Source organism: Diceros bicornis, chromosome 6 (genome assembly GCF_020826845.1).
Source record: "Diceros bicornis minor isolate mBicDic1 chromosome 6, mDicBic1.mat.cur, whole genome shotgun sequence".
Taxonomy (NCBI): domain Eukaryota; kingdom Metazoa; phylum Chordata; class Mammalia; order Perissodactyla; family Rhinocerotidae; genus Diceros; species Diceros bicornis.
In genome coordinates, this window is record NC_080745.1 from 8,650,933 (window position 1) to 8,664,988 (window position 14,056).

A 14,056-nucleotide genomic window follows, 5' to 3' on the forward strand; every position below is an offset into this window, starting at 1 on the left:
AGTTTGAAGGAATTGCCGTTGTATCAGTCTGGGTTCTCCAGAGAAAAAGAACTAATGTTGTGTATATGTGGTGTGTGTATATCTGTGTCTGTGTATGTGTATATATACGTGTGTGTGTATATATATATAGAGAGAGAGACAGAGAGACATATATATACACACACATATATATAATATGTACATATATATATGAAGAGATTGATTATAAGAAATTGGCTCATGCAATTATGGAGGCTGAGAAATCTCAAGATCTGCAGTTGACAAGCTAAAAACCCAGGACGGCTGATGGTATAGTTCTGGTCTTGAGTCTGAAGGCCTGAGAACCAGAAGAGCCAGTGATATAAGTTTTAGTATGAGTCTGAGTCCAAAGGCAGGAGAGGACCAATGTCCCAGCTTGAAGACAGTCAGACAGAGAGAGAGAGTGAATTCTCCCTTACTCCACCTTTTCTTCTATTCAGGCCTTCAGCGGATTGAATGAGGCCCACCCACATTGGGGAGGCATTCTCTAGGTCCACAGCTGGTAGTTTTGGCAGAAGCATTGTGAGCAGGGAAGCAAATACATATCCAGAGTAAGTGTCTATTCCAGTAAGGACAAAAGAGTAAGTGTCTGTTCCCCTTCTATGATGGAAGTGGTTCACTGTAATCAACCTGCCACCAGGTAGCTGGCTGATCACCCAGGGGATGGTGCCATATCAGGGGCTCATTGTTGATCTCTGATGCTGACAAGTTAGGTATTAAGCAGTGATGGTAGCCAGGTATGCCGTGTTGCTGAGTCCATGCATTACCTCCATCCCTGCCACCATGGCTATTCTGTTCGTGAGCCTGTTGGGCAATAATGGGGTGACTAGGGAAAGAAGTTGACTGGTGTCTATAGAATGGGTCATTGATCCACTTGATTATTAAAATCCTCCTCTGCTGAGGTCACCCTTTTGTGAGCATTCATATGACACAAATATCTTCATATTTTTTGCCCACTCAGAGGGGTCTGTCCACATAACTTCTTTCCTAAATTTCCTTGTCACCAATTTTTTAATCATGTTCCTTCCAAGTCCCTGACAACTCAGTCAAACTATTGGCCACAGCTCATGAATTGGTATATAATCACATGTCTGGCCATCTTTTTTCCTAAGTAAAGTGAATAATGAGCTCTACTGCTTGAAGTTCTGCTTACTGGGAGGATTTGCTTTCACTGCTGTCTTTCTGGAATGTCCCAGAAAGGGACTATAGTGCTGCAGCTGTCCACTTTTGGATGTTGTCTCCATATCATACAGAACCATCTGTAAACCAGACCTGAGTCTTCTCTTCCTCTGTCAGCTGATCGTAGGGAACTCTCCATAAGGTCACAGTGTATGCTGGGAGAGAAAATGCAGTGTAGCAGGAGGGGGGACCATGGGCATTTGGGCCACTTCCTCCTGTAACTTCTTTATATTCTCAGGACCTATTTTGGCCTGATCAAGTATACACCACTTCCATTTGATGATGGAGTGTTGCTGTGCACACCCAAGTTGATGACTTTTTGTGTCAAATAATACCCAGTTCATGATGGGCAGTTCAGATTGCATGGTACCTTGGTGGCCCAAGGTTAAGCATTCAGTTACTGCTAAGACCCATTAGCAGACCAAGAGCTGTTTCTCAAAAGGAGAGTAGTTATCCGTAGAGGATGGCAGGGCTTTGCTCCAAAATTCTAAGGACCTGCACTGAGATTCACCTGTAGGGGCCAGCTAACATTTCCAAACAGCATCCCTGTCACTGATACTTCAAGCACCATGGGATCTGCTGGATCTTATGACCCAAGTGGCAGAGCAGCTTGCACAGCAGCCTGAACATGTTGCAGAGCCTTCTGGGCCCTAATCAGAACTAGCAGCTATTCGAGTCACTTCGTAAGTGGGCTGGAATAATAAACCCAAATGAGGAATATGTTGCCTCCAAAATCCAAAGAGGCCCATTAAGTGTTGTACATCTTTTTTGTTGTAGGAAGATCCAGATGTGACAACTTATCCTCACCTTCTTAGAAGAGATATTTCAACATGCCCCTGGTCCCCACTTCTGCTACACTGCCTTTTCTCTCTACAAACAGTTACTTATATTCCTTTTGTGTTCCTGGCAGTAAGGATAAATTGACAGTTAGACAGTACATTTCAAAGTAGCTTATACTGAAATGTTTGTTATTGATCCACTGAAAGTTAAAGTAGCTCTTGCCAGAATAGAAATCAGCACATTTCATCCTTCTTCTGCATATTTTTGTTACCAAAGAAAACAAGTGATCTGAACTAAACAGTGTGTTTAGTGAGTAGTTGATTTATATTCTGGTTCAAGCTTTTTATTGTGTCACAGACAGGAAACAGTTTATGGGCCAGAACTGATCTATGAATCAAACTGTGAATAACATTGGTGTGAAATACTGTCCTGACCTGTAAAAGACAAATTCAGGGAGTGAAAAAGATATGCAACCGCATGTTCTATCAGAGGTATCTTTATGTAGTATTGCAGAGAGAAAAAATTGCTCTGGGAATGGAAATGAAGAAATTCACTGTATGCCATTATAGAGAAGACATGATACTGATATTTTGGTTCCTGGAAGTTGAGTTTATCAAGTGAAGAATTTTGGGCAGATCAGTGGGATCAGCATGAGCAAAGGTGCAGGTTATTGAAAGTATGAGTTGCATTCCTCACAATGACTGACAGAAAACTTGTGAGAACATAAGATACTCAAAAAAGAGAAAGCCAGAAAAACCAGTGCTCAGTTAGTGCACTTTGAGGTGACTAGTAATACACCTTCTTACTTTAAAAATGTCTATTAATGGGAAAGAATTAGCATTTATGTTGCATTTATAGTTGGTTGTGTATCTATATCTCTTTAGAGATCATTGATGCAAGATAATTCAGTTTTGCTGAAGAATGCCAGCAAACAAATGTAGAAGGGGTAATAGAATTAGAGAAACATCATTTTATAAACCTTGATGAAATTCTTGCTTTATGCCAGGATTAGTAATTGTTGTTACAACCATTAGGTGAATGGGTGATGGATTCCCAGGCAGTTTATATAGTGCCAGAGTAACGCTATGTAAATTACTTCATGGTTGCAAGAGGAAAACACATAATTGTTCATTGACGAGATCAAACTGTCATCACTCTAATCCAGTGATTAGTTTTCTCATCTTTAATGAGTTGAGTTAGCCAGATAGTGTGTATCTTCTTATGTGCTACACAGAATTATGTATAAAATACGTAATTATGTATAATACACAGAATTATATATAATACATTCTAGCCCAAAATATTTAATTTTAATTCTTCTAGTCATTACTTACAACTTCCTTTGTACAGGAAAAACAAGTGATAGAAGTATTAAGAGAGGAAGGAACCAGACCAATTCAGATGGCTGGAAATTCTGTAAGAAAAATAGTGATGTCTTTTTAGCTTGTTAGTGTCCTAAAAAGTTGATGCAGGGAGTTTACAGTGCTACACTAAAAGAAATTTAAGGGACAAATAGATGTAATGTGAGATTCTGAATTGGATACTGGTTGGACAGATCAACTCTAAAGGAGATTTTGGGTCAATTGGGGAAATTTGAATGTGGTCTCTGTATTAGATAAGTAGAAATTTACTGAAATGGAAAGACAGAGATTGTTGACTGAAGAAAGCAAGTGGTAAAACAGTATGTACATTATGATCATGTATCTTTATGTATCTATATATCTATATCTCCAGAAGGTTATGCACTAAGGTGTTAATAGTGATGATACCTGGATGGTGAGACTATAATTTTTTTTTAAATCTACATTTTATAATTTCTAATTTTCTACAATATGTATTTATTATTTCTGAAAAAATAAGAGGTTATTGACAAAATACATGTCCTATTTAAAGGTCAATTAATAATTGGGTATGGTTAAAATGTTGGGTGTTAGAGAAGAGGCAGGAGTGATGGAGAGGCTTAGGGCAGACTGTGAAGGTCCTGTGTGCCACAAGAGGAGTTGGGTGTTATCCTGTAGGCAGTAGTAAGCCAATGAGTGACATGACCAAATTGGTACATTAAAAATATTACTTGAAGAGATTTATGGAAAATGAATAGCAGAAGGAATGACTTCAGTCGTAATATTTAGGTGGCTGTTGCAGACATCCAAGTGTTAACCTAAATTTGTTAAATTTAATTGCTTTGAAAATCGTTGAATTTTAGTGCTTTTTTTCATGCATATGTTTTACAGATTGTGTATGTAAAACTTTTATATAGTGGTCATACACTGCATACTGGGCCTTCTTCTAGATTCTCTCATACATTATCTCTAGTCCTTGAAAAGTAGGTGATACTGACTTCATCTCATGTTGAATAAGTTGAGGCCCAGAAAGCTAATTAGTGATAAAACCAGGACTTTTTACCCCAGTCTGTATGACTCCAAGGCCTGTTGCACACAGCAGCATTCTAGGAGATACCTTGGGGGACAACAGGGAGAGGAGAGTGTGAAGGCAGGCTCCAGCACTCTCCTCACCATTGCTCTGTATCACCTCAGCCAAACCCGGAGCAATGGAGTCTTTATTTTATTAAATAGGCCTCTGTATTTGAGTTCACTTGAACGAAGTTCTCACTGCACACATATAAATTTAAAAATGGTAAACCATTGTATTGGCCTTTGATCTATTTTTTGTTTTTGTTACACACAGCTCAAGATTACTTCACGGTTTAAACAGCACTTTCATGTACCTTGTTTTCCTAATCACAATACAGTGGGATAGGGAGGACAGCAGTAGTAATCCTATTTTAATGGTCAGAGAACTGAGATTCTCAGATTGAATGCACAAGGCATTTTTTTTTTTTTTTTTGTGAGGAAGAGCTAACATCCATGCTAATCCTCTTCTTTTTGCTGAGGAAGACTGGCCCTGGGCTAACATCTGTGCCTATCTTACTCCACTTTATATGGACGCCGCCACAGCATGGCCTGACAAGTGGTGCATCGGTGCACATCCGGGATCCGAACCCCCGGCCGCCGGCAGCGGCGTGCGCACACTTAACCGCTATGCCACGGGGCTGGCCCCCACAATGCATTTTAAACTTAGGGCTTTTGAATTATTTTAACTTAATACTTCTCATGTTCTGTCACCCAATTTAGAGAATTTTAAATAAGGATTTCGATTCTGATCTGAAGAACATGGGAACATGGAGCAAAAATAATTTTTTGCTGTATCCCATTTCAAACACTTGAAGCATAATATGCATGTAGAAAAGGGTATAATTCCTAAATGTCTATCTCAATGAATTTTCACGAACTGAAAATACCCATTTAGCCAGCACCCACGAAAAACAGGACATTACCAGAACCCCAGAACGTTAACCCCTTCTAGTTGCTGCCCTGCTTTTCTAACAGTGACTACCTGATTTCTGAAAACATATGAGTTTGCCCGTGTTTGAACTTTATATAAATGAAATCATATGTTATATACTCTTTTTTTCTGGCTCCTTTTGTTCCGTTTAGATTTGTGAGTCATCCATTTTTTGCAGTGTGTCTCATTGCTGTAGAGTAATTCATGACATGAATATACCGCAATTTATTTCGTTCGTTCTATAGTTGGTATGTATTTAGGCAGTTTTCCAGTTTTGGGTTTTTGTGAATAATGCTGCTACAGTATTATAGTATATGTCTTTTGGTGGACATATGTGTGTGTTTTTGTTGGGTGTATACCTATGAGTGGAATACATAGCTGAGTCATAAGGTATGTAGATATTTAGCTTTAGTAAATACTGCAGAACAGTTTGGTTATGCTCATCTACTTTCTTCCCTTTTGTTTCATTATTTTCCATGTTTGCATTTATTATATTATCACATTCAGCATCTGTTTTGACCTTGGAGTAGGAAATGAACAATCTGACGTGAAATAATCAGAAGAGCATGATGATACCTCTTTTTTACATTTTCTTTGGGATTGCAAAATATTTCATCCCAATGATTCATGCCCTGTCTACCTGTTTTGGGGATAAAAATAAAGAAGTATATAATAGTGTTTTATGAATTGTCAAGTATGGTATAGAGATGTTTTATTTCCTCTCATCTCCCATGTTGAGAATAAAATCAGTAATTTTTCCTTCACATAATTTTCCTATTTGTTTGTGTGTGTGTGTGTGTGTGTAGTGGTAGGTGGATGAAATATTTAGAGCAGCAGCATTCTGGCTGAGTGCACTAAGAGTTAAGGAGCTGCTGAATGATTGCCACTTGGTGGCAGAGACCCACAGAAAGGCCAGGGAGCTCATGCTTCTCTATCATTAGACTCTTCTCATCACTCAAGAAGAAAAAAAGATTATGAAATATACATAGAACGTATACAGTATAAGGGTACAATTTAATGAATAATGTAAAACAGCTTTGTAGTCACCACCCAGGTTAAGAAATGAGACATGAAGAAGCTCCCTCTGGGCTCCTTCCTGATGGGAGCACCTTCCCTTTCCAGAATGTTGCGCTTCCCTGGTTTTTCTAAGTTGGAACCACCTATGTTTGTATCCCTGTGAATATTAGTTTTGCCTCTTTTAGAACTTTATATAAATTAAATTATACTGTACGTATTTCTCTGTGACATTTCTTTTATTCAGAGTTTTCTTTAAGGTTCATTCATATTTATATTTAGTTCTATTTCCATAATTTTCATTTCTATATTGTTCTATTCTATGAGCAAACAATAATTTCTTTGTCCATTTTACTCTTGATGTCAACTTTGTTTCCTTCCAGTTTTTTTGCTGTGACAAATAATATTGATGTGAACATTTTCCTGGTAAACATGTGCAAAAATTCTTCTGGAGTTAACTAACTAGGAGTGGAATTTCTGAATCATAGGGCATGGAAATATTCTACTCTAGAAATACCAGACTATTTTCCAAAATTGTTCAATCTGTTTCACTCCCCTCAAATAGCAGATGCTGTTTTCCATTGTTCCACATCTGTGCAACACTCGGTATTATCCAACTTCTTAATTTTGGTCTTGTGGTGAGCATATAGTGATAGTTAATTGTGGTTTTACTCTGCGTTTTCCTGACTAAGTGGAGCTTCCTTGTATGCTTATGCAGTGTTTATTGCCTGAGCATATCGTTTGTCTGTGTGTATGTGATTTAGTTTTCTGTATATTCTGGATGTAAGTATTTTGTTGGCTGTGTGTGTTAAAAGTCTTCTTCCATTCTGTGGCCTGCTTTTTCACTCTTTGATATCCTTTGATGAACAAAAGTTCTCAATTCTAATGTAATTGATTTTATCAGACTTTTTCTTTGTGCTTGTAGAAATTCTTGTTTAAGAAATCCTTCCTTGTTCTGAAGTCATAAAAATAATGTATTCTTTTCAAAAAATTGAGAGATTTGACCTTCACAATTAAGTTACAAATACCTTTGAATTGATTTTGGTGTACATCAGGTGTGAGATAGAGATCCGCTTTCATTTTTCTCCATGTAGATAATCAGTAGGTTCAGTACTAAAAGTGTTGAGTGCATTTTTTCTCCTCTAATATACAGTGCCTACTCTTTAAAAAAGCCAGATGTCCATATGCGTGACACAATCCCAGTGCCAGGTTATATAATCTAACTGTTGCTTTTATAATAAGACTCGATAATACATCATCATGGTTCCTTATCTTACTCTTCTTCTAGAGTGTCATAACTATTCTTAGTTTTTTGCTTTTCCATAAAATGTTAGAATCATTTTGTTGAGTCCTATGAAAAACTCTTTTGGGATTTTAATGGGAATAGCATTGAATCAATAGGTCAACAGGAAGAATTAACATCTTAGAATATTTAGACTTTGTATCCAAAAACGTGATATATAGGTCCATTGATTTAGTTTAAAAAAATTTTTTGAGTGAAATTTTATACTTTTTTCCTTAAAAGATGTACAATTTTGTTAGATTTATTTCTAGTACCTAAAGTTTTTTTTGCTGTTGTGAATGCTACCATTTTCTAATGGATTGTTGCTGGTATACAGAAGTGCAGTAGACTTTTATTTATTGAGTTTATGTATCCAGCAACCTTGATACAATTATTATTAATTATAATAATTTAAACATAGATTTATTTGGAATTTTTATTTAGATAAGTATGTAATCTGCAGTAATGACAATTATGTTTTTCCTTTCCCGTGTTTGTTTTTTTTTTTTTAATTTTTTTGAAACAAAAATTTTTTTGGAACATTTTCTTTCTTACAAAAACATTTCAGGTACTTTCTTCAAATTTCAAGAACTTTGTTTCTTGAACCACCTGAGAGTAAGTTGCCTGTTAAAGACTGTCACCCCCAAATGTTAAGTGTACATTTCCTACAAATAAGGATTTTCTCCTGTATAACCACAATACAGTTATCAAAATCAGAACATCAACCTTGATACATTAATACCATGTAATCCTCAGAGCCTTTTCAGATTTTGCCATTCATCCTGGTAATATCCTTTATAGCAGAAAGATCCACTTCAGAATTGCATATTGCTTTGAGTTGTCATGTTTCCGTAGTTTTCTTCAAACTACAATACTTCCTCAGTTTTCCCTTAACTTTGATGACCGTGACGCCTTTTAATATTATAGGCTAGTTATTCTGCAGAATGCCCTTCAATTTTGGTTTGTCGTATGTAGCCATATGATTGGATTTAGGTTATGCATCTTCGACAGGAATGTCACAGAAGCAAATGCTGCCTAGTTCTCATTGCATGCTGTCAGGTGGCACATGATTTTGGTTTGTCCCATTAGTGATATTAACTTTGATCACTTGATAAAGGTGTTGTCTGCAAGCCTTCTCAACTGTAAAATTACTCTTTTCCTCTTTAAAATTAGTATTCTGTAGGGAGGAATTTTGAAACTATACAAATACCCTATTGTCAAATTTCCTACTTATTCAGTGATTTATTTATATTAGTATATATTCTTGGTTTCTCATATTATGTGATCAGTTATAATCTATTGATATAATTTATTTTGATGCTCAGACTATCCAAGATTTGGCATTTGAGAGCTCTTTTAGGCTGGCTCCTATGTCCTTTTGACTTGTACCCATCATTCTTTGGGCACTTCTTTCCTTTTTGGCAATACAAGATGTCTAGGCTTATTTAGTATTTTCCCTATCCCAACCTAGAAACCGCCATTTATGTCAAGGAGCCTTGGTTCCTTTTAGTGGAGAATGGTATTTAGAAGCCAAGATCTGGGGGCTAGGTGTGCTTATTGCTGTTGGGGCCTCGGTGCCCTTAAGCCCTCCAAGGGGGGGTGTGTGTGTGTGTGTGCGCACACACGTGTGTGCATGTGTTTGTGGGTGTTTATATGCATACTTGTGACTGTATCTCTGTATCTGTCTAAATATATTGAAAACAGTGAGTTTGTAGTCATAACTTCAATTCCAATCTAAATAAAGCATTTTTACTTTCCCATATTTATAACTCTCTTCTCTGACAGTGTGAAAATTGGTTTCTATTTTTTTTAATATATTTACTCATTTGATCAGTCCTCCTGGGTGTAACCGATTTCCTACCACTGCTGTCATCACCTTTCCCGTGTAGTTGTCCTTCTTTCCTCACTAAGATTCTGAATCCCCATGCCTGGCTGCTCCCCACTGTCTGTATAAACCTTCCTCACCCAACTCGGGCTATGACACTCCACACCAGTCTCTCTCTCTATTTGGATGCCTCCTCACTCTGCTTGGGCTTGACACCACATGTCAGTTAATGCCTGCATATGGATGCCCTCCTTTCCCTACTTGGGTCTGACACTGGGCCTTTTCCTGTATAGATGCCCTCTTCATGCTGCTTGAGCTCTGGCAGCCCTCTCCAGGCCATCCTGTGTGTGGATGCCCACCTCACTCTACTTGGACTCTGACAGCCCACCAGCTTGCCCATATGTGCACGTGCCCTGGTCATTCTACTCAGGCTTGACTCTGGTATCATATTGTTCCCTCATACCCTGCAGAACCCTGGGGATGTCCTTTTCACCCTTTTAGGCTCTGACATGCTTTGGTAAGCTGTCCCCCGCAAGGTCATATTCCTCAACTTACTTAGGCTTTCAGATTTCATGCTGGGCTCTCTTTTTGGGTGAAGACCTATCTTACTCTGTTTTGGCTTGTTCAAGAAGGGAAAGGAAAATGAAGTGGAAAAAGAAGCAAATTAAAAAAAAACTTTTATCAACTTTATCGAGGTAGAATTTACATTTAAATAAAGTGCACCCATTTTAAGTATACAGCTTGAGTTTTGATGAATATATATAGTTGTGTAACCACTACCACAATCAAGATATAGAACATTTCTATAGCTGCTAAAATTCTCTCATGTCCCTTGGCAGTTAGTCCTGTCTCAAACCTGGCCCAGGTAGCCATTGGTCTGCTTTCTGTTACTAAAGTTTTGTCTTTTCTAGAATTTCATCTAAATGAGACCATCCAACGTGTACTCTTTTTGTTTCTGGATTCTTTCACTCACCATAATGGTTTTGATATTCATCTGTGTTTTGTGAGTATCAGTACATTTCCTTTTTATTGAATAGCATTCCATTGTACATATATATACCAAAATTTTATTTTTATCCATTTACCTGTTGATAGACATTTGAGTTGTTTTTAGTTGTAGGGTAATTGGAATAATGCTAATTCTATGCATATTAATGATGAATGTTAATAAGAATAAATGTAATTTCAAAAAATTAGACAATTCCAAAGTTGAGACTTGAAATCAGACCGGTTCTTCCGCTTGTTTGTTGTGTGATCTTGGACAAATGACTTAAACTTTCTATGCCTAAGTTTCCTCATAAAAGATATAGAGATTATAATAGCTTGTATTTCAGGACTGTTGTAAAGAATGCATGAGATGTCTGCCTGGTGTGTTGTGGATGTTAAAAAAAAAAAAAGAATGCATGAGGAAATTCAGATAAAGTGCTAACCATGCTGTCTGATGCATAGAAAGTAATTAATAAATGTTAGCTGTATATAAGTTGTTATATTAATAACAGTAATGGGAACAATAATGATAAAAATGGGAATGTCAAGGGTTTTTAATTATTTGAATTGCTCACAATTTAATATTCATTTAGTTACTGTTATTCCATCATTCAGTATGCTTTATTAAGCACTTGTTGAGCACCAAGGATCGTGGTGTAATGAAGATAAAAAGAAAGAAGTCACAATTCTTGTCCCCTGCCTACTGCATTGTTCTTAAAATTGCACATTACAGCTGTTTAGTGGGTTTTGAAATCAGTTTTGTTCTCCATTGTAACTATTATTTTTTCTTAATAAAGTAGAACAGTATAGAAACTATCAGGGGACATCACATGTAATAAGGACAAATACTGTTTTGTGAAACTTGTTTTTAATATGATATCTATATCTGTCTGTCCACCATCCATCCTTATGTAGATATATGTACACACACACACGCACACATATGCATGTGTATGTGTGTATATATATGTGTACTTGGTTGTGATATAAAATGTATTTCTTATTGTGTGACCTTGCCTAAAAAAAAAAGACCTGTTCTAGTAGATAAACAGTACTATGTTCAAGACTCCAAGGATAATAAATCTTAGATTTAAACTGGAAATAATTACTGCATCAATAAAACATTGTCATCAATTTGCTGAGAGTTGTTTGTGACGTTTTGTAAAGAAAGCTACAAAACTTTGTGTAAAAAATGTAGAGAAAATACTTATGTTCTATAAGAAGGCTAAATATTGTAAACATTAACTTAATCCATGGATGTTAGTATAGTAACCAAGACAGCCACTTTATAGTGGCTATATGATTGGAACCTATAGTTCTTCCTAGTACTGTATATAGATGTAATATAATTTCATCCAAAATCACAACAGCTTTATTTTGGGGATTCATCAAAATGACTCCAAAATTGTTAGCACTAGAGGGTAAGGTTTATGTACATTGAGAAAGACAAAAAGAGAAGGTGAGACATACCCTTTAGAGCACGATGTAATACTGACACAAATAGAAACCTAGAGTGATGGAAGGGAAGAGAAAACCCAGAAATAGGTGTTGATGAAAACGATTGGACAGAGATGGATTTTAAAATAGATGTTGAGAAAAACTCAGTAGTATAGAAGCAATTATTTAGTTTTTTGTTTTATGCTATAGTAAACTCAGATGGTTTGAAGACTTGAATTTTTTTTAAATATAGAAAAATTAGAAGAAATTTACAACACAATAATTTTAAGGGACAAAAGAAACCTATAGAAAAGGATATTCTGATTCAGATATGTACAAATTAAACATGTTTAATTAAATCTAAACAGAAGAAATTTGTAAGTAATATTTGCTTAGAATATTATAAAGAGTGTATCCATATATAACATTCTAGTCAATTTGAATGCCAGGTTGATTTTTCTGTTTTAAAATGTCTTTGTCCCAACCATCTGTTAAGATCACCTCTTCTTTGAAGCACTTAATGAAAATCAGGCATTCTAAGTCTGTATTTCTTAAATCCTCTCAAATATAGTTTCAATTATTAGATTTTAAATTTCATAGGTGAATTACAGCGTTACTCAAAAGTTATTCTCAGTGCACGTTGTAGAGTCAATGTGTTGTGATGTGATTGTTCATCTATATACCTTTGTATTTTTAGAAGATACTTTTTTGAATAGAAATAGAAAAAACAGTCACTCCTCTTCCTGTGCTCCCTTTCCTAGGATGCCTCTAGTGATTGTGTTGTAGCATCTGAAACACAAGGCAGCTTTGTTGACATCACTGATGATGCTTGTCAGCAGAGATGGGTCAACGCTGCCAAACTTTTTTGTTAGTCATTTTAAGTGTCCATGTCCATTGCGGCTGCTCTGGAACTCATAGGAAGAGCCCAGTTTTTGCAAACTCATGGAAGAACCACCTGGGTAAGATGGAATTTGTTGTAGGGTTTTCTAACAAGTTAATGTGTAGGAGAGTAATAATAGTAGAAGAAAAGTTTACCTTGATGCTATGTCAGAAAAGAAAAGTGGAAGATGATTTGCTGACAGTAGACCCCTAATGCTCTTAGAATAGAGGAAGGTTTATCTTTTTGAATCTTAATCAGATGCTAATAACACAAGAGTTAATTAACTTAAGGTTAATTGCATTCAGAGTTCAAAAATCCTAACTGGAACCCATCGAAACTGCTGAGACACTTCACTCAGTAAAGCAGCCCAGAATACTTGGACAGTCAGTTAATTATGAATTTCTTATTTTTTGTGCAGCGATGTGTTCTGGTTTTATGTATTATTTTTGCATCTAGACATTTATTAAATATGTTTATGCGAAATGCTTAGAACAGTGCCCAGCACTGTCGGTAAATGTTAGCTCCTTAGTCTACGTAATGTAAAGTATGACCATTGCATGCATGATTGTTATTTCTTCAGTGTTTTTTAGAAAGAGAATGTTTTCTGTCTGTTTTATGATTTTTATCCCTTCTAATGATTAAAGAAGCTTTTCTCAAAATGTTTCCTACTTTTGGCCTGGACACGTTTTGTCTTGGTCAAAGTTTTATAGAGAGTACTACCATTGGTTAGTGTCAGAGTTATTTGGAGGGGAGGTGGTTTTATTAATTGATTCAGTTGGAGCTTATATTCATGATCTTTAAGCTCTTGTGCTTTGATGGAAATAATAGTATTTTCCCTCTTTGATCTCCTGAATCTAGACTGCTAGACAGTTAAAAAAAGAAAAGGAAGATTTTTTTTTTCTTTGAGGCATAGCAATAGCTTAAACATGAATGTCTTGGGCTATACCATACATTTATTTTATTTGAGCTATTTTTTTTCAATTTTCAAAAATATTGGTTTGGTTTATGGGGCTTTCATCTTTTTAATTGATTTCTAATCCTAGTACATTAATAATAAAGTATAATAGCTCTATGATATAAATTCTTTATAATGTGTTGATATTCCCTTTGTGTCCTAAAGCAGGGGTTGGAAAACTTTTCCTTAGAGGGCCAGATAGTAAATATTTTAGCTTTTTCAAGCAAAAGCAAAATTGAGGCTATTATGTAGGTATTTATAAAATCATTTAAAATGCAACCATTTAAAAATGTAGTAATTATTGTTAGATCATGGACTGTAATAAAAGTAGGCAACCGGCTGGATTTGTCCTATTGA

The 14,056-nt window shown here is 36.1% G+C and overlaps 1 protein-coding gene across 7 annotated transcripts in view; it reads left to right on the plus strand.

The window, feature by feature from the left end:
* CCSER2 (coiled-coil serine rich protein 2) overlaps positions 1-14,056 on the plus strand; it is a 188,402-nt gene that overhangs the window by 120,580 nt on the left and 53,766 nt on the right. Inside the window, exon 7 of one of the 7 annotated variants that reach the window (XM_058542809.1) lies at positions 10,352-10,401. The exons of the other annotated variants lie outside the window; for them this stretch is intronic. Within the exon in view, the coding sequence (XP_058398792.1) occupies positions 10,352-10,363 (12 nt within the window). The 3' untranslated portion in view covers positions 10,364-10,401. Of the gene's footprint in view, positions 1-10,351; positions 10,402-14,056 lie in introns of those variants that run through there. 7 annotated transcript variants of the gene reach the window in all.